The sequence below is a fragment of the Ursus arctos genome, unplaced genomic scaffold (genome assembly GCF_023065955.2).
Source record: "Ursus arctos isolate Adak ecotype North America unplaced genomic scaffold, UrsArc2.0 scaffold_8, whole genome shotgun sequence".
Lineage (NCBI taxonomy): Eukaryota > Metazoa > Chordata > Mammalia > Carnivora > Ursidae > Ursus > Ursus arctos.
The window spans coordinates 72463730-72489705 of record NW_026623100.1 but is presented as its reverse complement, the minus strand read 5'-3'; the positions used below and the strand labels follow the sequence as shown (position 1 = coordinate 72489705).

At 38.7% G+C, this 25976-nt stretch overlaps 2 protein-coding genes across 5 annotated transcripts in view; one reads left to right on the top strand and one right to left on the bottom strand.

The window, feature by feature from the left end:
- The window catches only part of SMC6 (structural maintenance of chromosomes 6), a 70467-nt gene extending 45157 nt beyond the window's left edge, over nt 1–25310 (bottom strand). The window contains exons 1-10 of one of the 2 annotated variants that reach the window (XM_026519218.4): nt 25097–25310; nt 17339–17481; nt 15338–15455; nt 13606–13711; nt 6532–6668; nt 5854–5915; nt 3391–3471; nt 2572–2673; nt 1373–1492; nt 1179–1277 (exon numbers count right to left, since the gene is read on the bottom strand). In XM_026519218.4, coding sequence (XP_026375003.3) covers nt 1179–1277; nt 1373–1492; nt 2572–2673; nt 3391–3471; nt 5854–5915; nt 6532–6668; nt 13606–13711; nt 15338–15455; nt 17339–17476 — 963 coding nt within the window. In that variant the 5' untranslated portion in view covers nt 17477–17481; nt 25097–25310. The remainder of the gene's footprint in view (nt 1–1178; nt 1278–1372; nt 1493–2571; nt 2674–3390; nt 3472–5853; nt 5916–6531; nt 6669–13605; nt 13712–15337; nt 15456–17338; nt 17482–25096) is intronic. The other variant, XM_057309204.1, reaches the window with a different exon arrangement.
- Nucleotides 25311–25377: 67 nt separating this feature from the next.
- GEN1 (GEN1 Holliday junction 5' flap endonuclease) overlaps nt 25378–25976 on the top strand; it is a 31696-nt gene continuing 31097 nt past the window's right edge. For all 3 annotated transcript variants that reach the window (XM_057309203.1, XM_057309201.1, XM_026519227.4), the window contains exon 1: nt 25378–25839. The gene's annotated coding sequence lies outside the window, so the exon portion shown is untranslated. The remainder of the gene's footprint in view (nt 25840–25976) is intronic.

The following is a 25976-nucleotide window of genomic DNA, read 5'->3' as shown; positions in this document are numbered from 1 at the left end:
CACAATGCTTAAGTAAAACAAAATACTAAGAGGTAAGTCATCCATACTGAGTAGGTGGGGCTTCTATAAATATGAGAAGGCTAGGAGTTCTACTTCCGGCATGACAAAATGCAAAGAATTCTGCATTGTGGGCTACATACCCTTGTGAAACGCTAAAAGACCACTCAAGTGCAAATTTTAAACTGCTGAATTATATGGTATATGAATTATATTTCAATAAAGCTGTTAAAGAACGAAAAGGCGAGTATAAAGAGTGGATCTGCTATATGGTAAAAAAGTCCATGTGGACAGCCCTAACAGAAAATTACTGCTTTTATTTACCATTCAACCAACTTCCACCTCTAGGCCCAAGTGGAAGGCTCTTGAATCTTACATAAATAGCATAGTTTCCCGTGAGCTCTTAGATCTCAGGTTGAAATTAACCTTAACAGACCTAACAACTTATCCCGCATGTGTTCCACCTACATGAAATCCTCTGATGGTCTGGGCCCTAAAACTTCAGTTCCCTGGAAATTCTGGTAGCAATCTCTGGGAGCTCTGCTCAGTTCTGAAGTGTTATACTTCATGATACTTAGCTTTCTAAATGACTATTATCCTAGCACCTCAAGACTTTCTATGTTGATACTCCTAATGAACACAAGAGTAAAAGCTTCACATTGTAGCAACTCTAGTTGGTAAGGAAGTACCATTGTCCACATGCATGAGTTCAGAGTGCTACATTACTGGGCTCAGCCGGCTGACCATGTCCAAACACAATACTCTTTTTAAAAGAGTTGCCGGGGAGCCTGGGTGGCTCAGTCGGTTGGGCATCTAACTCTTGAATTTGGCTCAGGTCACTATCTTGGGGTCGTGAGATCGAGCCCTGCATCGGGCTCAATGTTGGTGCGGAATCTGCTTGAGATTCTCGCTCCATCCCCCTCAACCCCTCCGCCTGCTCATGCTCTACCTGCCCTCCCCCCCATGCCAGATAAATAAATAAAATCTTAAAAAAATAAAATAAAAAAGAGTTGCCATAATAGTACTTGAACAAAAGTTTACCTCAGTTTCATTTGAGTAATAAATTCAAACACAGAGAAATATATAGGTTGAAACTGCTTTTGTAGGTCTTTTAAAATAGTCTAATATCAGTAATCTCATATGATTTAACCTGCTAAATCTGTATTAAAATAAACAATTACCTGCTGGTCTTCCATCTTCCTGTCAAGTCTAGCAGCACGATCTTCCCCAATTTTGATATTATCTCTGATAGCATTCAATTGTTTTTCAATTTCATTGACCTAAAAAAGAAATTATAGTGTAAATCATGTATAAGAGTAACTATAACCAAATATTTTCTATGTATTAAAAGCATAAGTGAATAAGTAAAAATTACCACTGCCCAAGCCATTTCATGTTTCAAGTTTTCTAAATTAGTCTTCATTGTACTTAAACCAGCGATACTTTGAAAACGTTCTTCTTTCTCCAAACACTGGCGTTTTAGTTCAGTAAGTCGCTTAAAAAAAGGAAAAAGGATGTTTCTTACTAACATTGAAAAAACAAGACTTTTTACAAATGTATTTCTTTTGAATGCACTCCCTTAACAGGTATTAAAAAAGATATGCAGGGAAATAACTTACGGTGAAAATAAAAGTATCTTTGGTTCTTTGGTATACTTTTACTAGGTGCAGTTATTTTCTTAATTTCTGCATTATAAAAAAGGCCAAATACTCTTCAAATGACTATCAAAGAAATAAAGGGTTTAAGACCTCACAAGTACAGACAAATCACAAAACTCAGTTTCCCATTTCTTTCAACTCCGTATCAGATAGAAAGACTGCTATGTTCTCTGGGCGAAGTATACCCAGTACTCATTCCAAAGATAATGGAAGACATAGAAGAAATTTATTTCTAAAAGCCAAATAAGTCCTAATTATTTATTTATTTACTTCCTTATTTATTTTTATTTTTAAAGTAGGCTCCACATCCAGTGGAATCTGAAGAAGAAAGTACAAGAAGAAATTACAGCAGATGTAAAACCAAATATAAGTAAGTCACACTGGCTTGAGTAATTTCAAATTCACCCAAATATGCACAACTGCCAAGCTGGTGAGTACGGATGACAGTTGCCACCAAGCTATCAGCACTTAATGAATGTTAACACTTTCCCAGTGTGACGAAAGAGTTATCTACTGGATATAATTACAAGTGCGTACTATGTTTATTATCAGCTTGAGGCTTGTGCTTATTTTCCCATCAAAAGAAATGATAGTTTTTAAACTACTTACAGTGGGAACTAGTGATACCTTACTGTAGAACCAACGAGTCATATATCAAGGCATAAGTACATAAAATACTGCTCTGTCCTCTAGTTTATAGCCTCACAGAGGAAAACGTGTACATACCCATTATTCCAAAACAGAAAAGTAAAGGCTAATAAATACCCTCAATATAAAAACCACACTTCCTATATTTCATAGATTAGTTTTATGTAGCTACGTATCTATATATAGGTATATAATTTTACAGTACCATTCGTAAGTACTAAAGGAATGTGGCTGATTTCAAAAATATTTGCATTAAGTGGTTACAAACCTCTTCTCCCTGATTTATCTGCTCCTTTGTTCTTTCTTTTGTTTCCATAATGTATGAATAATCTTCTTTCATCTGTTCAAGTTGGGTTGCTTTCATGAAGAACTGTATCAATAAGAAAAACACAACTAGGAGTTTGTACATTTCCACGGCACTGTGAAAAACAAAAATTTGGTCTCCAAAAATTTTTGACCAATTATGTAAAAAGATACTAAAAACACTCAAGCTTTCACACCCCAAATTTACTTAACCCTGTTCACATCTACATGTTCATTTGTAATAGCTCTTAAAAGCCCACGTAAGAAAACACTTTGGGTGTAACAATAATACCATCGTGAAAACTCTTTTTCACTCATTCTTTCATTCTTTAAACAAATACGAATAAAGAGAAAATGTCTGTATCCTTGATCTTGGTGCATCTTGAATTTTTAGGAAAGGAAATACTGAAACCCATTCAAAAGTTACAGCATAAGGAGTAGTCAGATCTTTTGTTAGCTTTTTAAATTTTAAATAACTGAACATTTAAAGGTTATTATGTATGGCCAATCATTCCCTTGAACTTCCTTAAAGATTCATTTTAGAATAATCCATTCTCTCTCAGAATTAAAAGCCAAAAAGTGAAAGCAAGAACTTACCAAGAAAATTATACTTCCATCATACTTAGAACTTTCCTAAACTAGTCCTACAGTATTACTGCAAATAGGTGGCTTAAAAAAAAAACACCTCAATATTTATGTGAGCAAGAGTTATGTTTGGTATATATGCTTTATCTATAAATGTATTCCTTTTTGATAAATTCATATTTCCTTCAGTATTCCTTACTTTGTATTTGTCTCCCTCATTTTTAGATTGCAGGAACTGCTTGCTCATCTCTTGTGTTAAAACAGAAACTGGATTATCCACCTGAAAGAAACAAGAGAGGTTATTTTTGAGTATTTCATTTTAATGCCTTAGGAATAAACGAACTGAATTAGAGAATACAGTTCACCTACAGTGTCATCAAGAAGGCTAAGATTAGAGTAAGGTAAATATACAAAGAAAAAATAGTAGAACTTTTTAATGTAGAGAAAATGTTTCATTATTTCATGATACTAAAATAAATACCATCATCAAAATTAATCCTGCCACTATATGAGGGCACAAGCACATTTCTTTCATAGCATTTCACTTTTATGCTACTGGTTAACAGTCCGACAACAGTGAGTAAAGCCCTCAGCTGCCTTAGGTTTTTGTGTTTTACCCCCCTATGTAGCCCTGGGCAAGTTAGTTTCTCCAAATGAATACAAAAAGTTCAACTTGGTTATTTTTAATCAGAATTATGATGCCAAGTAGTGTTTATTTTTCTTACAGCAGTTCTTCAGATTTTCCATTTGTTGTTAATTTCTTCATGATTATAAAATAAATAGAAATGCTGGAGTCATTTCTACCTTTTGGAGGAGGAGTCATTTTAAATAAACCATTGTTTGAATTAAACCACCTATAGCTAACAAGTACAGTTATGGTAACAGTAAAGCATAGTAACTGACCAAAGCACAGGTGAAAAACTTTAAATAAATAAATACACATGTGCGCACGCACACACACACACACACACACACACACACACATCTTGTTTCAGAAAGATTCAAGATCATTACTCCATTTATATCTTCGGTATTAATAAGAAAGTACTGTATGTATTAGAAAATAATCCCATTTGCAAGTTATAGAGTATGTAGGACCAGTATAAATGAAAACTATTTTATTTTCTTTGAAGATTTTACTTTTTTGAGAGGGAGAGAGAGTGTGAGGGAGCATGAGTGGGAGGCGCAGAGGGAGTGGGAGAAGCGGACTCCCTTCTGAGCATGGAGCCTGACGGAGGACTAGATCCCAGGACCCTGAGGTCATGACCCAAACTGAAGGCAGAAGCTGGATGCTTAACTGCTGAGCCACCCAGGTGCCCCTAAAGGAAAAAGTTTTTAAGCTCCTTCATTTTACCATCCATAAAATACTGGTTGTACTTTGTTAGTACAACGATGGCTAAAATCTTCCTTTTTTTTTTTTTTTAAAGATTTTATTTATTTATTCAACAGAGATAGAGACAGCCAGTGAGAGAGGGAACACAAGCAGGGGGAGTGGGAGAGGAAGAAGCAGGCTCACAGTGGAGGAGCCTGATGTGGGACTCGATCCCATAACTCCAGGATCACGCCCTGAGCCGAAGGCAGACGCCCAACCGCTGTGCCACCCAGGCGCCCCTAAAATCTTCCTTTTTAAGTAAAATTTTGGGTTTTCTCTTCTCAGATAACAAAAACATTTATGGAGTTATAAAGAAACCTCTACATGTTACTTTATTATTGTTATATAGGTACACCAGACTGACTGCCACATATTTTTTGTAAGATTTGTCCTATATCTTAATTTCACATTCTATCTGACTTCTTAAAAATAAGACCTAATGCACTAGCTTTAATGTTCATCTCTGTGTCATACAATATGCAATATGCTAGTGGCTGACCCACTGAACAGCATAACAGAATATTTCTACCAACACAGAAAGTTTTTCTGGACAACTTTGTTCTAAACCAAACTGGAAAAAAGACCAACACTAGTAATTGTTCTTTTTCCTTGGTAATTAGTCTTGCTGTTCTTCATCCTGGAATGAGTAAGGCCGGGTGGTTAACATCAGACTAGAACAGGGATGCCTGGATCCCCATCCAGGCTCCACCAGCAACCACGCCTAGGCTACCGTAGGGGTAAATTTACTTTTTCTAGTTCTATTCTCACCTACAAAATAAAGGTAAATCAGATGACCTCCAAGACAATTCTAATACTAATAAGACTACATGATCCATTTCTAATTATTCAAAGTATCTTAGCAGAAAGGACTGGAGCCTTATCTCGTACAGGTATGATCAGTAACTCCAAAATACATAAAGAAATGCTTTATTTTTCTAGAATAAATTTCCTTTCTACAAAAATTTAGCATCTGAGTTTAGGAAACTGTGCTGCTATTCTGACTCGGATAGCAGAAAGCAAAGAAACTTTATAGCCTTTAACACCACTATACCCATACCAGTATAGACAGGATGTTCTTGACTGCTCTATCAAATTACAGATGTAATACCATGCACTGAAAATTCCTGATGAATTAGTAAATTTTAAGCAACTTTGCTAACAATAGTTGTACACATTTGTCCTGTGGTCAATTTACTCACATGAGCCTATTTTAAGTCTTTCAACACTACAAATGAAATCACATGAGAAAGTGACCAGTTGCATTAATCTGAAACAAAAATTAATTATTACCTGTATGTTAAAATGATCAAGAATCGCAATCAGCTCTTCTTTTCTAGTAGAAACCACGGTACCTGGTTAAGAGAAACATAAAATGACCAGACTGTTTCTAGGGCAAAAATATGGAGAAAAAATTAGCACTCATTTACAAATACAAATATTGACTATTTTATGCCCTTAAGAACAGGCACACAACTGAGAGAGGTGCAGGCTGCAGTCATCACGAGCCAGGCACACGGAGGAGGAAGCAGCGTGGATGCAGGGACAGTGCTCCTCTTCTCCCCATAGCAAAACTCTTGCTTTTCCTTCTCATCTATGTCTTCGCCTCTTCTTCCTTCATGTCCTCTTCCACCTTTGGCTCACCCCCCTTCCACATGTGATAAAAACTACAGGGGTGGAAGGAGGTCTGCAGGTGAGAACAAGGCGGCACAGCCTATTTCAAGTGGACCCAGACTCTGATACTCGTGGTCCTGCTGTATGATGTCCTGGGGTAAAACAACTGTGTGTATGTGTCCGTACACAATCACGTGTATGTACATACATGCAGCCGACCCTACACATGACAAGAAAGAGGTTTCAAGAGACTGGGAAGAAGTGCCCTGTCAATGAATACCTGAGCAATCACTTTGCTCTGTTTAACTGAATAATTACTAATATTTTATATGAAATGAAAAGACATTCGTAACAAACCTGTTTCACTTTTTAGTTTGTAAGACCGACTTCCATCCAGGCTGATGTGTTGCTGCACGACTATGGAGTTGCCGTACACATTCGCTCTATAGGCATCATCTCCTCTGTTCCTTAACGTTATTGAGATATCTGCTGAGCTAAAGCAAGACGGTTAAGCTAAGTCACAGGCAGGTACAGTGCAATTTCAATACTAGGTTACTATAATTTTCAAAAGCTCCAAAGTAATTTGCCTAATTCATTTGAAAAGTAGCTTTACACCAGCCATTGATGGCTGACAGGCTACTACAGAATAATGTTGAAGGTAACACCCCTAACAAAAAAAATAAAGTTGAGAATAAGGGTTATAAAAACATTGGCTATCCTATCTGTAACAGAAATACCACATTCACATAAAAACCATTTTTTAAAAGATTTTATTTATTTATTTGAGAGAGACAGTGAGAGCACGAATTGGGGGAGGAGCAGAGAGAGGGAGAGGGACAAGCAGACTCCCCAGTGCCCAGTGAACAGGGAGTCTGACATGAGGCTCGATTCCAGGACCCTGAGATCACATGAGCCGAAGTCAGACACTTAATCAACTGAGCCACCCGGGCACCCTAAAACTGTTTAAGTTTGGTTGTTTCAAATCATGTAGATAAGTTATACATTTTCCTATAAGCAATGTGTAATACTATACCGCCTGACTACTCTTAAATTACATAATAAAGCATCATGTTGACAGTATACCTTTAAGAATGATTAACAATTACGGTGAAGTAATAACACTTTCTAAGAGCATCAGAATCAAAGGAAGCAACTTTAATCTTTCAAATACTTGGCAATAAAAAACTGAAAGTATTTGATATCAAGAAATGTAAACTAAAGCTCAAAAATTATTGAAGTTTAATCAGTATTACGGAAAAATTATTTTTAAAGTTTCAAAGAAGTTTAAAGAATTTATAGCCATGCATATTTTAATATATTATAGGAAAAAATATCAATCTTTATTTTTCTACTTTAACTTCTGTTAAAATAAGACTTAGCAGAAAAACAATGTCAATGAAGTACATTACTAAATACATTAAAATTTCCTTAAACAAATTTTTTTTTTCTGGTTCATATGAACATCTGCCAAAATGCTAAAGTCCTTTAATGTGAAACTACTTTAATTGGTAATTAAATGAAATCTTTAATAGTACTTGTTTTCCTGAATTTGTAATCATATTCCCAAATTACTCCCATTTGCAGGAATTGCAGAAAAACATACTCAAGATAAACTTTACTGTAAGCTGGTATTACAGTAGGCAGGCTGAAGGGTTTCATCCACTCCTGCTCCCTCACCCTCTTCTCCGGGGAGTGTCAAGCAGAAAGACAAGGCTTAGCACCCATCAGGCCCCACCCTGTCCCCTAGGGATTGAGCTAAATAGAGAAATCTGACACTAACTGAAACAGAGCCTCTTCTTTAAAGATTCAAATTAAGAAGAACTGGTAAAATCCAAATAAGGTCTACAGTTTCATCAGTTATATGGTACGAACGTGAACTGCATAGCTTTGATAAAAGTACTACCTTCATTACTTAAGATGTCAGCATTAAGGAAAATTAGATGAAGGGTATAAAAGAAACTATACTATCTTTGCAACACTTCCATAAATCTGTATTTCTTCACAGTGAAAAGTTTTATCAACAAATCCAAACGAAGGCACAACCAAGTCAAGATCTGGTGATTCCTTGAGGCCTCTGGGGACCAGAGAAACCAGTTTGGGACATTACCCCCTGATGAGAGACTCCAGAGAGCAGCAAGAGCACACAATGGAGAAACTACTGGGGAAACTACCAAGACAACCAGAAAGACACACACCCACAGACACTGGCAGCAAATCAGAGACACAGAGAACACAAGAGCAACTCCTTACAGACTAAGGCAGTAAGAGGTCAATGACTGCACGCACGAAGACACAGAGTAACAAGGACTTGGCTAAGTTACAAGGAAGAGAACACATACTCCTGGGGGGGGGGGGACACACATTCACAAACCCACAGACTTGTCCTAAGGAGATGGAGGGAAGGGAGCACAACACAGCCCAGCCCATTACGTGAGGGGGTGAGGGAGGCTGGTACAGCAGAAGGGTTGCAGCATGGATCTAAAAGGGAGAGGCAGACAGAGGCCTAGAGACAAAGACACAGAGAGAAAGGCAGAGACACAAAAAAGAAAGGCCCAGAGGCAGATAATACTGGGTTCTGAGGTCTCTCAGTTCCAGTCACTTGAGACCCAATTGTACTTTCTCCCTGCAGGTTCTAAGATACATATCTCTGAGTCTTTAAAATAAACCTCCTTTTCTGGGGCGCCTGGGTGGCACAGCGGTTAAGCGTCTGCCTTCGGCTCAGGGCGTGATCCCAGCGTTATGGGATCGAGCCCCACGTCAGGCTCCTCCGCTATGAGCCTGCTTCTTCCTCTCCCACTCCCCCTGCTTGTGCTCCCTCTCTCGCTGGCTGTCTCTATCTCTGTCAAATAAATAAATAAAATCTTTAAATAAATAAATAAATAAATAAATAAATAAACCTCCTTTTCTAAACTACCCTAAGCTGGGGGGTGTGTGTTTAAATCAGAAGTACACAATTAGGACAGACATGCTCCTGAAAAATTGTAATTAATAGGATTTTTAAAAGCTCCTGAGTTGATTCTAATGAATAGTCAAGGCTGAAAACCATTAACTAAAGTATAATAGGGGAAAGGCAGCTGGCCTACTACATGGAGCAAAAATTATTTTATTTCACTAACTAGTATGATTACCCAGTATTAAGTGAATGCACCTCATGAAAACATTTAAAAATAAAGTGACTACAGAAAAACAAAAGCAAAAATGAACTACTGGGACTTCATCAAGATAAAAAAGCTTTTGCACAGCAAAGGAAACAGCCGACAAAAGGCAACCTACAGAATGGGAGAAGATATCTGCAAATGTCTTATCAGATAAAGCACTAGTATCCAAAATCTACAAATAACTTGTCAAACTCAATACCCAAAAAACAAAAAATCCAGCCAAGAAATGGGTAGAAGACATGAACAGACATTTCTCCAAAGAAGACATACAAATGGCCAATAGACACATGAAAACACGCTCAATATTACTTGACATCAGGGAAATACAAATCAAAACCACAATGGGATACCACCTGACACCAGTAAGAATGGCTAAAATTAACAACTCAGGAAACAGATGTTGGCAAGGATGCAGAGAAAGAGGGGACTGTCTTACACTGTTGGTGGGAATGCAAGTTGGTGCAGCCCCTCTGGAAAACAGTACAGAGGTTCCTCAAAAAGTGAAAAATAGACATCCTACAGCCCAACAACTGCACTACTAGGTATGTATCCAAAGGATACAAACACAGTGATTTGAAGGGGCACTTACACCCTCAAAGTTTACAGCAGCAATGTCCATAATAGCCAAAATACGGAAACAGCCCAGATGTCCATCAATAGATGAATGGATAAAGAAGATGTGGTGTATATATGCATTGGAATATTACTCAGCCATCAAAAAGAATGAAATCTTGCCATTTGCAATGGCGTGGATGGAACTAGAGGGTATTATGCTAACCAAAATAAGTCAAAGGAAGATAAACATTGTATGATTTCACTCATATGTGGAATTTAAGAAACAAAACAGATAAACATAGGGGAAGGGAAAATAAAATAAGATGGAAATAGAGAGGGAAACAACCATAACAGACTCTTAATGATAGAAACAGACAGGGTTGCTGGAGGGGCGGTGGGTGGGGGGATAGGGTAACTGGGTGATGGACATTAAGGAGGATACTTGAAGGAATGAACACTGGGTGTTATATGCAATGATGAATCTTTAAATTCTACCTATGAAACTAATCAGAAACTATATGTTAATTAAAGTGAATTTAAATAGAAAAATTTTAAAAAGTGACTATATTTCCTCTCTGAATTATTATTTTTTTTAAAGATTTTTTTTATTTATTTATTTATTTATTTATTTATTTATTTATTTATTTGACAGAGATAGAGACAGCCAGCGAGAGAGGGAACACAAGCAGGGGGAGTGGGAGAGGAAGAAGCAGGCCCATAGCATAGGAGCCTGATGTGGGGCTCGATCCCATAACGCCGGGATCACACCCTGAGCCGAAGGCAGACGCCCAACCGCTGTGCCACCCAGGCACCCCTCCTCTCTGAATTACTAAACATCTCTCTTTATCTACAGCAAACATCTACTTTATTATTTTCATTACTAGCTACTCCTTGCATTTGATAGCTACCTTTAGTATTTTGAGAACTTTGGAGGCACTGGTAACCTGTTGTGATAGGATCTGAATAAAGAAAACCAAGTTTTTCAAAAAACTAAGACTTACGAGAAAAGCTCCATAATAACTGCTCAAAACACCTGTACAAGGAGACACGGACAACTCTGCTGGCACTAACTGCTGTCTCCTCACCATACTGATGTAGCTATCCTGAATTTCGGTCAAGAGCCATGGAGCCCAATGTCTGTAAACACAGGAGACCCTTAACTGAAGAGACTAGAGATGGGAGTTCTTTCAGAATGACAACACAAACAAGCAGTGCCACAGAAAGAACGTGGCTTCTTTCTCCACTCTGGAAAAATCTATCTACACAGAGGTATCTGGCATCAACAGACCAACCGGAGAAAAGAACAAGGAAAAAGCCATGTAAAAATATGATTCATCTGCTCTGTTTCCGAGTAGCCACCTCATCTGCAGGAAGTTCTGTAGCCTTGACCAAATAAATCAGAAACGTAGAGTAGGAGTATGAGTTTTTGTCCTTCCATAATCCACTCCCAATGCCACAGCTGATGTCAAAAACGAGACTGGTGCAAAGATCCCAACGCCACCAGGGCTAGTATTAGGAAGGCCGAGGGAGGGAATAGTGAACCAGACATGTGCAAGAAGAACCTGAACAGCAAGGGGCATGAGACCTTGGATCACTGAGAGAGGTTTCCATGGGAAGAGCTGTATTAAGCAAATTCGTTCACTGTCGCTGCACCACTATAAAGGGTTGGTGGCTGATAGGGGACTGACCCCCAGGTAAAGTGTCTCAGGGCACAGTTCTCTGGCTTCTCTGAACTTCGCTGGACAAGCATTGCTATGGAGAGCTGAACCCCCCAACAAAGGCAGCCGAGAGCCCTGGTGCCATCAATGGGGAGTGTAATGTTTGGCATGGGTGAAAGGAAACAGTCCTGAGGACTCTCTCGAACCTGAGCCAGACCAACAGACCTTCTCAGGCACAGTGGGACAGCCATGATTTTAGATACAGAATCAACTAAGACTAGAACTGAAAAGCTCCATGAGCTGATTCTGTAAAAAAGTGATGACAGAACCAGCGACTATAAAATAAGAAGAAATTCATAGATACGAATGCTTTATTTTTAAATGACTTAATTATTTGAGAGAGAGCGCACACACTCTTGAGTGGGGTGGGGGGGAAGGGGCAGGGGACAGGGAGAGAACTGGAATCCCCACTGAATGTGGAGCCCGCTGTGAGGCTGGATCCCACAACCCTGAGATCATGACCTGAGCCGAAATCAAGAGTCAGACCCTCAACCGACTGAGCCACCCAGGTGCCCCATGCAATTCATAGATATTGAACACTTTAAATGAAGAAGGGGTTGACTAGAGGAATAGTAATGGGTTTGAAAAAGCGGTTTTTAACCTACTTTTTCAGATAAGGTCAGTAAAAAGGAGACCGAGCTCAGGAAAAGCTTTTAACTGTTACTAACTGTTTAAAATATATTAATATTCCTATCTACAGGCTGCTGTATCCTTGAAACTTGTGATTTGTGTGAGCTGGCCTTTTTTCTTTCTTTTTTAAAATGATATTCTGAGGACAAGTCTGAGGAAGAAGTTTCTGCTTTGGTCCAGATACTTCCCAAATGGCAAAAACCCAAAAAATATTTAATTGAGACATAAAACATTCAGTGGTGCAGAAAAAAGAATTATTTTTTTTCCTGAAGCGCCTATTTGAAAGATCAATGTGTCCCCTGGCTAGGTAGACCAGGTGATTGTTTGGACAACTAAGAAATGTATAGTTAAGTATAATGAATTGAAATAGAGCAGGGGCCATTAAAAATATTGAAATAATTAATTTTTGACTTCAGATACCATTTGGTTGGGGACTACGGAGGGGAGAAGACTTTGCTGGGCTGGGACCCAAATAAGATAAGGAGAGAAGGAAAATATGCTGGAGAATTGTTACCAAATCGTTCTTTTCCAAGGCCATACAGCATGGGAAATTATTTTCTGTGTATCTTCACCCCTTCTTCTGATTCCACTTGGAACCCTGGCTTAGGGTTAAGACTCCTACGGTTTTCTGAGAGATACAAGAGAAAACTGCAATCCTGGTTCACATCCCATCCCCATTCTGTTTTTTAGTAACAAAATTGAAGAAGTGAAATGGATATGACACTGAGCAGAAGGAAAGTCTATTATACGGAAAAAGATCACTGTTAATTATCAAAGTTCCAGAGGTCCTGGGCACGGGGGATGCAAGGGTAAAGATGGACCACAAATAGATGTGTGGCTGTGGTCCTCAAATCAAACTTACTGGCAAACCACCTGAGTAAAGGACAAAATCAAAGACAGAAAGCAGAATACTTTTTTGGAATTCTTAGGGACTGGAGGCAGAAATTTTGTACAGGAACGCTTGGCTGGTCACTGACTCTGCTTTCGCCTGTATCATACCAACATGGACTTCGTGAAGTTTGGGTCAAGAGCCAGGAAAGTCCATTGTTTATAAATATTCCCTTAAGCAGAAATACATAGATTTATCACTGCTAGTTCTTTCCTCCAAAAAGGTAACAGAAATAAGAGTGTAAGTGGGCAGGCACATGGTAATACTTTACACAAGCTTTCTGTCTGGAGAGAGTAACAGGCAACAGTGGGCCATGCTGGCAACAGGGAGTAAGAGAAAGGAATGGAAAAAGAGGACTGTTCTGTTCTATCTAGTTCTGGGAAGCCAATTCATTTCCTATTATGTTTATATGAACTGGGAATCTATAGCAGCTGCTTCTTACTAAAGAATTGAAAAATACATGTAGAAAGCAAACACTTACTTCTGTCCATCTTTCACAAAACCTTTTAAAGAAGAGCCTCTATTAGTAGCAACAGCTTTTCCTCCAAGGCCAACGATGAGAGCTGTGAGTACGGCGCTCTTCCCACCTAAAGAGACAGGTGTTGAAGAAATCACATTCATTAAAGAGAGAGAAAGGAAAAGGCTGACTCCTACCATTTGATGTAAAAAGATTTCTGAATGAAAATGTAAATTAGTTCTAACCCTGAAATGAAGTGCTACACTTCAATTATCATTTTCTTTCAGTGAACTTAAAAAAAGTTGTACCTATCATGAGATATTTAGCTGCTGCTATTAGAAAAAAATTAGTACATTTCAGGAATCAAATTTTTGCCACTAATAAGGAAATGGAAAAAAATGGTTGATATCTTTCCAACCTAAAACTCTCAATTGTTTAATCTTGGGTCCATCAGCCTATTAAAAACGAGCCTATCTTTCTAATTACACATGTATACTTGATTCATCTAATTTTTATTACATTCTAATTTAGGCATAATTTACTTTTTTCGTAAATTCAGAGAAGTCAGAAACTATTTTTAACAACGCTTAAATGCAAGCAAGCTCCATAGGGAGAGGGATGTTGTTTGTTTTATTAAATGCTGTATCTCCAATAGCGACCCATAACAGGCACTCTGGTATTTAACAAATGAATGAATGAACTTAAATATGAAAAAATCATCAGTCATACAGATGAATGTTTCTATGTAATATTTTGACAATTATTATTCCTAATTTGAATATTATTCATTTGCTAGCTTTCTGAAAAGTACACTTCTTTTTATGCTAACAGATATAAAATATCACAAGCTGAAATTTCAAAATCTAAACAATTACCCAAAATATGTAATCATTTTCTGAACTCCACAATCAACCAATTCAACCAACTCTTATTAGCCCATCATTTTCCACGATATACCTTAAATTAACCCATATATACCACTGGTTAACCTGATTTAGCTCCTGGAATGACTTTTGAGTCTCTAAATCTCTGCTTCATTTCCAAATTCATTGCCTCCATTATTTGCATTATTTCTTCTTCACTCGGCTTTATTAATAAGATCACTGTTTCAAAATTAAAAGCAAAAAAAAAAAAAAGAAAAGACCTAATTACAGAACCCACCAGTCTTTCCTTATTTCTTGTCCTATGGGACCTCCCAGTAGCACCAATCCCTCTGTCCATTCTCTCCTTCTGAAAACATTTTCCTCTTGACTGAATATAGAGCAGGGGAAACAAAGAACAACGACTAAACACTAAATAGAACATGGAGCTGCGCTCACCTACAGTCCTTTCTAGCACTACCACAAGCTGTAGACTCTGACAAGCCTCCTCTCCATGTACTGGCTCAATCAAGCTGTCAACAGCTCAGGCCCGGCTGATCCATCACAAAGCTGCCTAACACGTCTTTCTAAACCCTGTGTCTGTCCCATTCTAATCCATTCTCTACAACGTGGCCAGTTTTTTTCACAAATCTTGACCATGTCATCCCTTACTCATAAACTTTAATTGGCTCTCCACTGACTTTTGAATAAAACACCAAAATCTTTATCATGGCATTCGAGATTCTCACCAATATGACCACATGTTATGGATCTAACATTCTAGATCCGGAACATATGGATCTAGCATTCACAGTCCCTTATTTTAAAAATGTTAATGCATTCTAACTGTAAAGTACTGCTCAAAGTCAAGTAAGAAGGAGGACAAAAGCACTTACTTCCGTTGTTGCCAACAACAAAGTTGACATTAGAACCAAATTTAAAGGGTCCAAGCATCGAATGACACATAAAGTTTTTTAGCTGAATACTCTCAATTATTCCAACTTCTGCTGCGGTCTATTAACAACAACAAAAAAAAGAGAGGGAGAGAGAAAACAATTAATCTGTCTAATAAACTCATTATAATCATCTAAGCATTTGAAGAAAGTTCAGCACTGTTACTAATGAAAAAAGTTACAGTAAGTGAATAACCTTAACTTCAATGAGTAAGATGAAATTAAATGGGAACTTCTATGAGTAACCACTCATTCTAAAGTTCTTAAAAGGATCCAATAATTTTTTTTTAAAAAGATTTTATTTATTTATTTGTCAGAGAGAGAGCACAAGCAGGGGGAGCAGCAGACAGAAGGAGAAGCAGGCTCCCCGATGAGCAAGGAGCCCTATGTGGGACTCGATCCCAGGACTCTGGGATCATGACTGAAGCAGAAGGCAGACGCTTAACTGACTGAGCCACCCAGGCATCCCAGGATCTAATAATTGTATCACATAGTTTCTTAATAGGACAATACTAATGTTCTAAGTTAGACAATTTTTTGTTGGAGGGATGCATTTTGAGAATTTTAACAACATCCCTACCTTCTACCCACTAGATGCTAGTAGCACACATCTAACCCCAAGTTGTGACAACCAAAAATATATGCAGACATTGTTAAATTCTCCCCACCCCTGGGGGAGGGTGCAAAATCCCCCCTTGGTTGAGAACCACCGGTACAGTAAAATTTTTTAATCTTTTTGAACAATGTCTTTAAAAACTCCTGGTTTTTCTTCTTCTGGGTGCTATCTTATTAAAAAGCAGAAACATTTACTCCTTGTATAAGCAGAATATTGGAAATTATGGTTGAAAACTTTTTAAAATAAATTTTTATTTTGATCTAATTGTAGATGGAGTTGTAAGAAATAATAGAGGGATCCCGTGAATTCTTCACTTGGTTTCTGCCCGTGGTACATCTTAAAAATTGCAGTACAATATCACAAAAGGGATACTGATACTGATCCAGTCAAGATACAGAACATTTCCATCACCACAAGAATCCCTCATGTTGCCCTTTTATAGCCAAGGCATACCCCACCCAATCTACCCCCACCTTAACCCCTGGTCCACTAATCTGTTCTCCATTTCTAGAACACTGTCACTTCACAAATGTTACAGAAATGTCTATTGTTGCCTACATCAGGAGTTCATTGCTAAGTACTATTTCATGGTATGAATGTACCACAGTGTTGAACCGTTCACTCACTGAATGACATCTGGGTCGTTTCAGTTTTTGGCTATTATAAATAAAGCTGCTATATATATTCATATATAGATTTTTGTGTGAAGGCACATCTCCATTTCTCTGGGACAAATGCTGGGTTATATGGTAGGTTGTTGCATGTTGAATTAAAAAAAAAAAAGAACAGCCAAACTATTTTTCAGAGTGACTGTATCATTTTACATTCCCATAGCAATCTATGAATGATCCAGTTTCTCTACATCCTTGCCAGCATTTGAACTTGTCACTGTTGTTGTTTTTAATTTCAGTCATTCTGATGGGTGTGTAGTAACATCTCATTGCAGTCTTAATTTGCACTTCCGCAATAACAAATGATACCGAAAGGCATGTCATGTCATGGCCCTTATTGTCCTTTTGAAGCCTGGAGGGTTGATGCTACAGTTTTGTTCTTGTTATTGGTAATTTGTGCCTTCTTCCTTTTCTTCCCTTTGTCGGCCTTATTAGAGGTTTGTCAAATGTATTGATCATTCCAAAGAACAAGCTCTTTTTTTTACTGTTTTCTTTACCAATTGTTTCTAATAATTAACATAAACATCAAAAGTAGTCATATTATTTTACGTTAGTTTTTTTTTTAAATCATACTGCCTCTCCTTACATTGAATTATCAAGGATATGACCTATGAAACAGACGTGAGAACCATGCCAGTCCCCCAAGTTTGCACTTACCAGAGTAGAGGTACCATTAGTGAAAGAAGCTGTACATTCATCTTCATCACCATCTTTGTCAAAGTCATCCAACTCTTCCTGTCTTGGTCTTTTGGCATTTTCAGGACAGAAGAAATTGTCTTCCTTTCTTTTGGCCATCGGGTCTGAACATATATTAGAGTAACAATGAAATAAACTAAGTATAGGCATCCATATGATTGTTCCACATATATTAAACTTAACAAAATATAAATGAGACAAAGCTTAAATTTTAAGTACTATGTCCATTCATTTTTACTTTACTTTTCAAAAAGTAAAAATATCATCTGTACAGGAGGAGGGGGTCGGAAGCCAAAAACACAAGTGGCTACTAGAGGCTTGAAACAGATTCTCCCCTCGAGTCTCCAGAAAGAAACACAGCCTGACTGCCGCCTTGATTTTAGCCCTGGGGGTCATGTCAGACTTCTAACCTGCAGAAGTATAAGGTAATAATTGTATGTTGTTGTCTTTTTAAATCAGTGCATATGCTACACCAGCTGATTTTACTTCAGAGTTATTCATGGTCAAGATTTTATTGCTATAAGCCTACCTGAATGTTTTGACTCTTAAACTCACAAAAAGATTTTATTTGTGAAACTGTGGTTTCTAGTTTCCTAAATGTGTTAATAGAGATGTCATAATGCCTTCTGAAATTATCCCAGAGCAATCATTCAATTTTTCAGATAAAACTATTAGTTTCCCTAACTATTCCCTAAATAAATAGTCCATGCTATCTATTTTTTTTTACCAATGTACTATGAAATTTATGCCTAGAAAACTAATGTATTTAAAATTGCACAAGATTTTCTGAACATATGAAAACTGCACCTTAAGTTAAAGCTGACACTCTGTGATTAAAATTAAATGTTACTGACTACTATTTGTTGCTTTCATTTTTCTCCATAAAATACATTTAAGACTTAAAATGATACGTACCTAATAACTATTTGCTGAGTATATGGAGAGAAAAATGCACAATACAGGTAATCAAAAATGTCTAAGGTACAAGGAAAGAACAAGAAGAATAGTTCTAGTCTTGACCCATTTAAGTCCTTCAAGTACTATACCATAGCAACTAGGTCTGCACCAGGTACCTGGGCAGCAAGAGAGTAACTGAGGTTTTCTATCTCTTGATTTTGGACTGATGGACTCCAGTTAGTCCTCACTAGATATGACAGCCCTTGACAGCCCTATGTGATGATACGCACACAGGGCAACAAAGCCAGTCTTAGTGTATGTGTGTCAGAAGGGTGGGAGACTAGTGGAGTGGTGTTCCAAGAGATGTGCAGGAACCCAAATGGGGCCTCTAGAGAAGGAACGTGAGCAAGAAAAGGAGGGTGCGAGAGGAAGAGACATCCGTACACAGTGTTTAATTTTTTAATCCACTGCTTTCCAAACTTATATTGACATAACCAATCTTGCAGAAATATCTGTGCATATTTTGGGGAACTATTTTTGACAAGCTTGGTAATTTTGACAATGCATGCCTCATTAAATGAATTGAGTGGTTTTCCCATCCTTTCAATGCTCTGAAATTACTTCTACCACATGAGACGTTACATGTTTTTTTCAAAGTGAGAAAGAAGCAGGATTAAAGCTATTAGAAAGTGGAGACTGCTTGAAAGTTAACTTTATGAAATCATTTAAATTTCTTTCTAGTATACCAGTTTTTACAGGTTCACTATATCCTCCTGAATCAATTTTTCTGTAATTTTATTTTGCAAAACATTGATAATGTAAAGCCTTACATTTACTACACAAGATTACCTTATGTTTTATAAAATCCTCATCTATAGTCATGACTCCTTCATGCAAATTCTACTTAATTAAACTCTGAAATATTTTCTCCAAAAATTAGATCTTTACTTTTTCAAATCTAGGTTTTCTTTAATGGGAATATTTCAGTGTTTATTCATATGTTTTATACAACCAAATATAAGGGATATGCAGTAGGTCTAGAGTTCAATCTTTTATTCTTTCTCTCAAAGCGCAAGTTAAAAAGAGCAATCAAAGGCTTCCACGGCCAGGAAAATGGAATAGATACACTTTTCTCTATTCCTCCCGCTAGGGAAAACTATATAACAAACATAAGACAACTCTGAATGAGAAGGAGGTAGATTGGCCAGGGACCTTAGAACACAAGGCATGACATCATGATGAGTTTCCTGAGTTTCTGTTTTGCCTCAAATACCCCAGACTTGAAGACAGCAACTGGGGAAACACCAACAGGTGCAGGGGGGGAAAGACCTAATGAAAGCTTGCTCTCTCTAGTCAAAGGCCAGAAAAAGGGCATCTTAACCAGACAGAAAACTTCTGGACAGTAATTGTGCTCTACCCCAGCCAAATATCACAAAAAAAACCTGTGATGCTCCTTCTACTCCCCCAACAACACATACCTAGCAAAGGTCAAGTGGGTAGCCTGGACTTCCACCTTATAAGGCCATAAGGAGGCATCTCCACATCCCAACTGGCTAGTGTCAGAGAAGGCTATGTAGGCCAAATAGGGAGCCATAATAATGGTGTCAGTGGGGCCGACCTAGGAAGCCTAGATGTCTACCCTGATCAGGCAGTGATAGGGTGCTACTGACTCCCATTTCCCGTTGGACAGTGTCACATGAGACCTTTTACTGCTGCCCAGAGAGGTAAAGAGAGCACCCTGCAACAGTACACGGAAACCACGTCAAACGCCAAAATTCCCACTGATCCCAGGAGTCACTGCGGCTAAGGAAAGAGCTCTGGTAAAGTTCTAGACCTGAGTCTTTGTGTCTACAGCCTAATAGCATAGGGCAGCAATTCTCAAATGTTGTGGCTGATCTCTTAAAAAGTACTCAGGACTTCAAAGAGCTTTGTGTTTATACCTATCAATATCTACCATACTGTAAATTAAAACCAAGAAATTTTTATGGGGTGCCTGGGTGGCTCAGTCATTAAGCGTTTGCCTTCAGCTCAGGTCATGATCCCAGCCCCTTATCCCGCTCCCTGCTTCTCCTTCTACCACTCCTTCTCCTTGTGTTCCCTCTCTCGCTGCCTCTCTCTCTGTGTCAAATAAATAAATAAATAAATCTTTTTAGAAAATGAATAAATAAATAAAACCAAGAAACTTTTAAAACAAAGAACACACATGCATACATTCTATCAGTCCTCAGAGCAATGATGTCATCACATCTCATAACCTCTGGAAAAGCCCATTTGCTCATAAGTGAATGATAGTGAAAAAGGAAAGTAACATCTGACTGTTACCATGAAAACTGTTTTGACTTTGTAGACCCTTTGAGAGTCTCACAGATCCCTGGACCACACACTGCAAACTGCTTAATACAGGGGATACTATAAGCAAGTCTATGACACAGTGCCATAACTTATAAGGCATAGCTAGCAAGCAATTAAGTTAGAGCAGCAGAGAAGCCAACCATGGAATGATTTATAGACTTGATATTCAAAGTATGGTTCAAGGACCAGCAAGAAGCATCTGTACCTCCTGGGAACGTATTAGATATCCAGAATCTCAGGCCCCTTCCTAAACCAAATGAATCAGAATCTTCATTTTTAACATGATCTCAGGAGATTCGTAAGTGCATTAAAGTTTAAGAACTGTTGTAAACAACATTTAAAAACTTGGACTTTATCCTATCCTGAAGGCTATGAAGAACCTAATCATGATAAAACAAATACCATCTAAAAGGTATTTATTAAATCAAATCTGAAAGACATTTACTCCAAACAAACGCCTGAGACAATATTAGCATTGCGATCACAATTACATAATATTCAACATCTTTTTTTAACAAATAATTGAATGTTAATTTTGAATCTCTTAAACAAGTCAAAACTTGAAAACCCAACCTATTTCTCAAACCATTTAACAAGAGTCAATGTATATTAGTTTCATATATACCACCATGCTCTTATTTGCCGCAAAATACCTTCTTCTCTCCCACCCATTCTCTATTTCCTTCTCAATTACTGAGCAGTAATTTATTTAGTGTAGGAAAGCAAAGAGGACACATTACCATTTGGTTTTCCCCACGCTAAATGCCTTTTTAGATACTGTTTTCATTAATGCCCAATAATGATCTTGCAGTTAGCAAGCACTCAGATATCAGCTGACTGATTTTAGTATTTTACCATGAAAAAATGGCAGTTTTTCAAGTAAAACTGGGGAAGGGAGGTGCATGTAGATAAATGTGGTTAAGCTTTTTACAATGAACGTGAGATTCTGTACTACACAGAAGATGGTGTGCTACATGACGACGATGTTTTTTATTTGCTGTGCTTGGCCTAGGATTTGCAGTTTGCTATTAGGTTGCCACGGTAACATGCATCTGACAGACACTGAAGGATCCTAGCTTTTAAAATAGGAATCACTCTGTAATTTAATGACAATGGATTTTTAAAGACACATATGAATGTCCTGAGAGTTAGATACAAGTTAAAACAGTAAAATTGTTTCCAAAAGGCTAAAGAGACATAAATAGATGCAAAGAAAAATACTTCTAATATTCTGAAATACAAAAGGGAAAAAAAATCTCCTCTGGGATTTTCAATACATCCATAAAGCTCATTTGTTTATTTACAATAAAAAAGTCAAAATTAAGGAATACATCTCTCCCTCACAGGAAACAAATCACAGCAGAATAGTAACATATATGCAACTATCGATAAAAAATAAGTTCAAGAAGGAAAATCAATAACCAAGAGCTCATTACAGCAAGTAAATGAATAGGAAATTTGATAGATCAAATACACTTCAAGAGGATTATAAATTCCTAAATTTTAAATTTTATTGTGAGCCATCTAATAATTCATACTTCCCATTAATATCCAAGTAGGAACTAAGAACAGGGAGAACAGATGTAACAGAACTGAAATTATCAATACAAAATAAGGTAAAAAATAAAGGCAAATTGCTGCTACATCTGAGTCTGCTGTGGACTGTTTACCTCACCTCCAATTTTGCCCCTCCCACCACCACTGACATACTCAATTCTGCATTAAACAATCTCATTTTTAATGTAGTGAACTAATTAAGCACACTGCTTGGGACATATCATAAAATCATAAGATGCATAATAATAAATAATATAAATAGTAAAGTGAAAAATTCATAAGTCCATCTATCAATTCTAGATCAGCAAAACTGAGAAGCACTAAACACCACATTTCAGATAATAAAATTTGAACACTCAGATTTGTGTTTTAATAACATCCCTGTGGCCTCAACCTGGAGGACAGATAAAACAGAGAGTATGAATAGGGGTAAAAGAGACCAGCCACTAAGGGTGAGGGGGTGCTGAATGGTAGCAGTGGCAATATCAGGGATGAAAGGAACAGAAGAAACTAAGAGATTTAAAAGTATGGATGAAATGGGGGAGTAGAATTAACATTTGTTAAATATCTACTTACTACATGCTTAGCTTTTGAGATAAACACTTTATCTCCTTTAATCCTCAACATCTTTATAAGTACTGTTCTTATTTTACAAAAGGGGATACTGAGACTCAAGAAGACATTTGGCCCAGGCTTGTGCAGCTATAACTTAGCAGAGCTCATATCTAAACCCAGGTTTGTCAAAACCCAAAGTCAAACCTATTCAATGCCCAGGTTCCTCCAGGCATGAACAACTGAGTTTGTTTATAGGCAGTGAAATTGGCTATTAATTTATTCGTCTTCTTATCTATCTTTTGTTTATGTATAAAACTACAGAAAGGATTGTATTGTGATGTGTCTTTCTAATGTTACTATTTGAGCCAATTAAGACTTCGGGCTTTAAAATATTTTATTTTGTGTTTCATTTTTAGAAACAATCTTCGCACAATGCTAAATGCCATAATAAGCAGACAGTGCATGTTTGGAAAGAAAAGGGGTAAATAATACATGTATTTTGTTTAGAGACACCGAGTTTGAAGTGTTCCTAGGATATTGAGAAGGAGAGGTCAATAGGCAGTAAAATATACTCTGCAGTATGGGTGGGTTTGGGAGTGGTGCTAAGAAAGCTACAGAAATTATTTTGAATTCGGTCACCAGGGAAAGTAGGTTAAGTGAGAAAAGACGGATCTCATTAACTAGTGAATCAAAACGCTAACATTAATAGAAGTGACTATACTTCACCCTCAGTCACCTGGACTTACTAGTGTGTGTGTACATAGAACTGCGACATATAATTATGCCTTAAATATAATGCATACTATTATGGTAAAATTTTGAGTTTCTTGTTTACTGATTCCTGAAAGTAAGTCAAGTACGGCTTTGATTAATTTTTCTAACTTAGTTCTAAAAATGGTTAAATCAAGATTTAAGCAGGTTTATATAAAATTCTACATCTAGACACTCAGTAAAATAACCTTTGGGGAATAAAACCCGATTCTCACTTTAACGACTTTAATATATCATTTGTACTTACTTTGTTGCTAAGCTCAATACTAAATGCTTTATATTTATTACAGATAAGAGATAGGGCTATAAATATCCTCCTCCCACCACACACACACATATTTAAGAATCCTGTGATTAGGTACTACAGCTATTTTTCCCTAGTTACAGAATAAGAACTAAAACTTAAAAAGGTGATACCAAAAAGCTCTGGGTCACACAACACTCGTTCTCTTACAAAAAAAACATGTTTTATAAGCAATATTCTAGTGATCTCCAAATTTTCTGTACTCATACCCACTCAGAAAAAGAAATTTTGAGTACACATTTCAACATAAAATTATCACTCTGTGTATTTCACACAGTACTAGAATGAGATAAAGTAAACCTAAGTAGAAGTTCTAATATGTTCCCTTCCACCCACACACCCATGGAACTACTACCTAATGCCTGCAGGCCAATGCATATGCTACTGAATTTTTTTTTTCTTTGCTACTAAATATTTTTAAAAGACTATACAGCAGTCATCTAAAAGTTGGGGGGTTTGGACCTTTTTTCCCCTTTGAATATACATTCCGGAATTGTTTGTCTTAAAACACGCCCTTTTAATCTCCTACTCATGAAATATACACAGAGTAATAAGCGCTCGCATAAAGTTCTGCCTTCAGGGTTTACACACAAAATAGTTGCTCTTTCCAGGAATTATCACAGTATTATCTCAAGTCTTAATTGGTCCCACAGCCGTTTCTCTATCCTAGTCTTGTGTTCCGCAATTCCCAAACGGGATTCCTCTCCAGTTCATTTCCACAAGAAAAGAGGGCACAGAAATACCATCATAAAACCTCCAAACAGTACAATTTAATTTTTTTAGATAATACAATCTGCGTTGTCATGACGCTGGGGTTTAACAACAAATCTAGTTTAAGTGCTATTTGCATACATCTTGTAAACAGACTAAGTTGCTGCTGGTGAGGTATCAGATTCGCTGGTAAGAGCCTGGTGTCCGAGCCCACCCTCCCCCCTAGACCCCATCCCCTCAAGCTATTCCTCTAAGCCGAGGGCCGCTTCGGGCCGGGCGCCGGGTCCCACAGCCCGAGCCGGATTTGCCAGCCCCGCCGGCGAAGCCGGAGGAGGGGCCCAGCGGCGACAGGCAAGTTTCCCGCGGTTCAGGAGACCCGTGTCGCCCGCAGACAGCCCGAAGATCCCCGCCGGCCGGCCGGCCAGGTCGGGCCCGCGGGGATACGCTCGAACTCCGCCGCAGCTCCGGTGACCGAGCCGCCACCAGGTGGGCTGGAGGGCGCTGGCTAAAGGGGCAGCAACCGGGGATGGATCCGGAGCAAGGGAGAGCGACAGCGCGCGCCCTCACCTTACCTCGAACAAGTCCAAGTCTCCCCAAGAAACCCGATCGGCGCGGCTGTCGCGGTGCAGCGGGGCGCTAAGGACACCCTGGGGCGTCTCGGCCTCGGCTGGCCGCCGTTGGCCCGCGGGGAATCGCGCGCCCGGGTGGGAGAAGGCAAGAAGAAGCTGGCTGCCCCGGCGCCCACCGCCGGACACTCCGCGCCTGCGCCCCGCCCCCCCTCCCGCCAGGGCTCAGCCGGCGCGTGCGCGGTTCGGAGTTTTCGCGCCTCTAGAGTCTAAGAGGAGGGGCCGGAAGTGCCCCTCAGCCGACGGGGAAGCTGGTAGGCACGCAGGGCTAGGCGTCGGCGGAATGTGCGGGACCGGGTGATTTGCCTAAGTGAAAGGGGAGAGAACTCGGACTACCCCGGCAACAGTTCCAAGCATGCGTACAGCCGACCGTCTGGGAGCCGGCAAAGCCCAGCGAGAGACTGCGGTCTCGGCCAGGGGACGGTTACTTCCCGGAAGAGGCGGGGCCACGTGGGAGTGGGCGCCGAATTAGAAGTTCGTCCCGCAACTTTCCGGGTCGGGGTGCTGCAACCCAAAAGTTAGTCTTTGCTTAGGGAAAAAGGAAAAAGGACTTTATCTTTTCTTTCCATTAAATTGTTTTTTTAGAAGAGAAAATTTGTAAACTTGGAGGCAGCAACAGTTAGGATTCAGGCCAAACTGATAAATGACGGAGGGGCGTCTTCCAAACCCGTGGAGAAAGGGTTGTTCGGGTAAGTCCCGCGGACCGTGGAGAGGCGGCCCCGCCCCGTCCTTCCTCTGGCTCCTTTGAAAGGCTGGGTTGGGACGCTCCTCCGAACCCCGGTCAGCGGCTCGGCTGGGAGTACGGTGGGAGAGCCTTCTGGCCGCG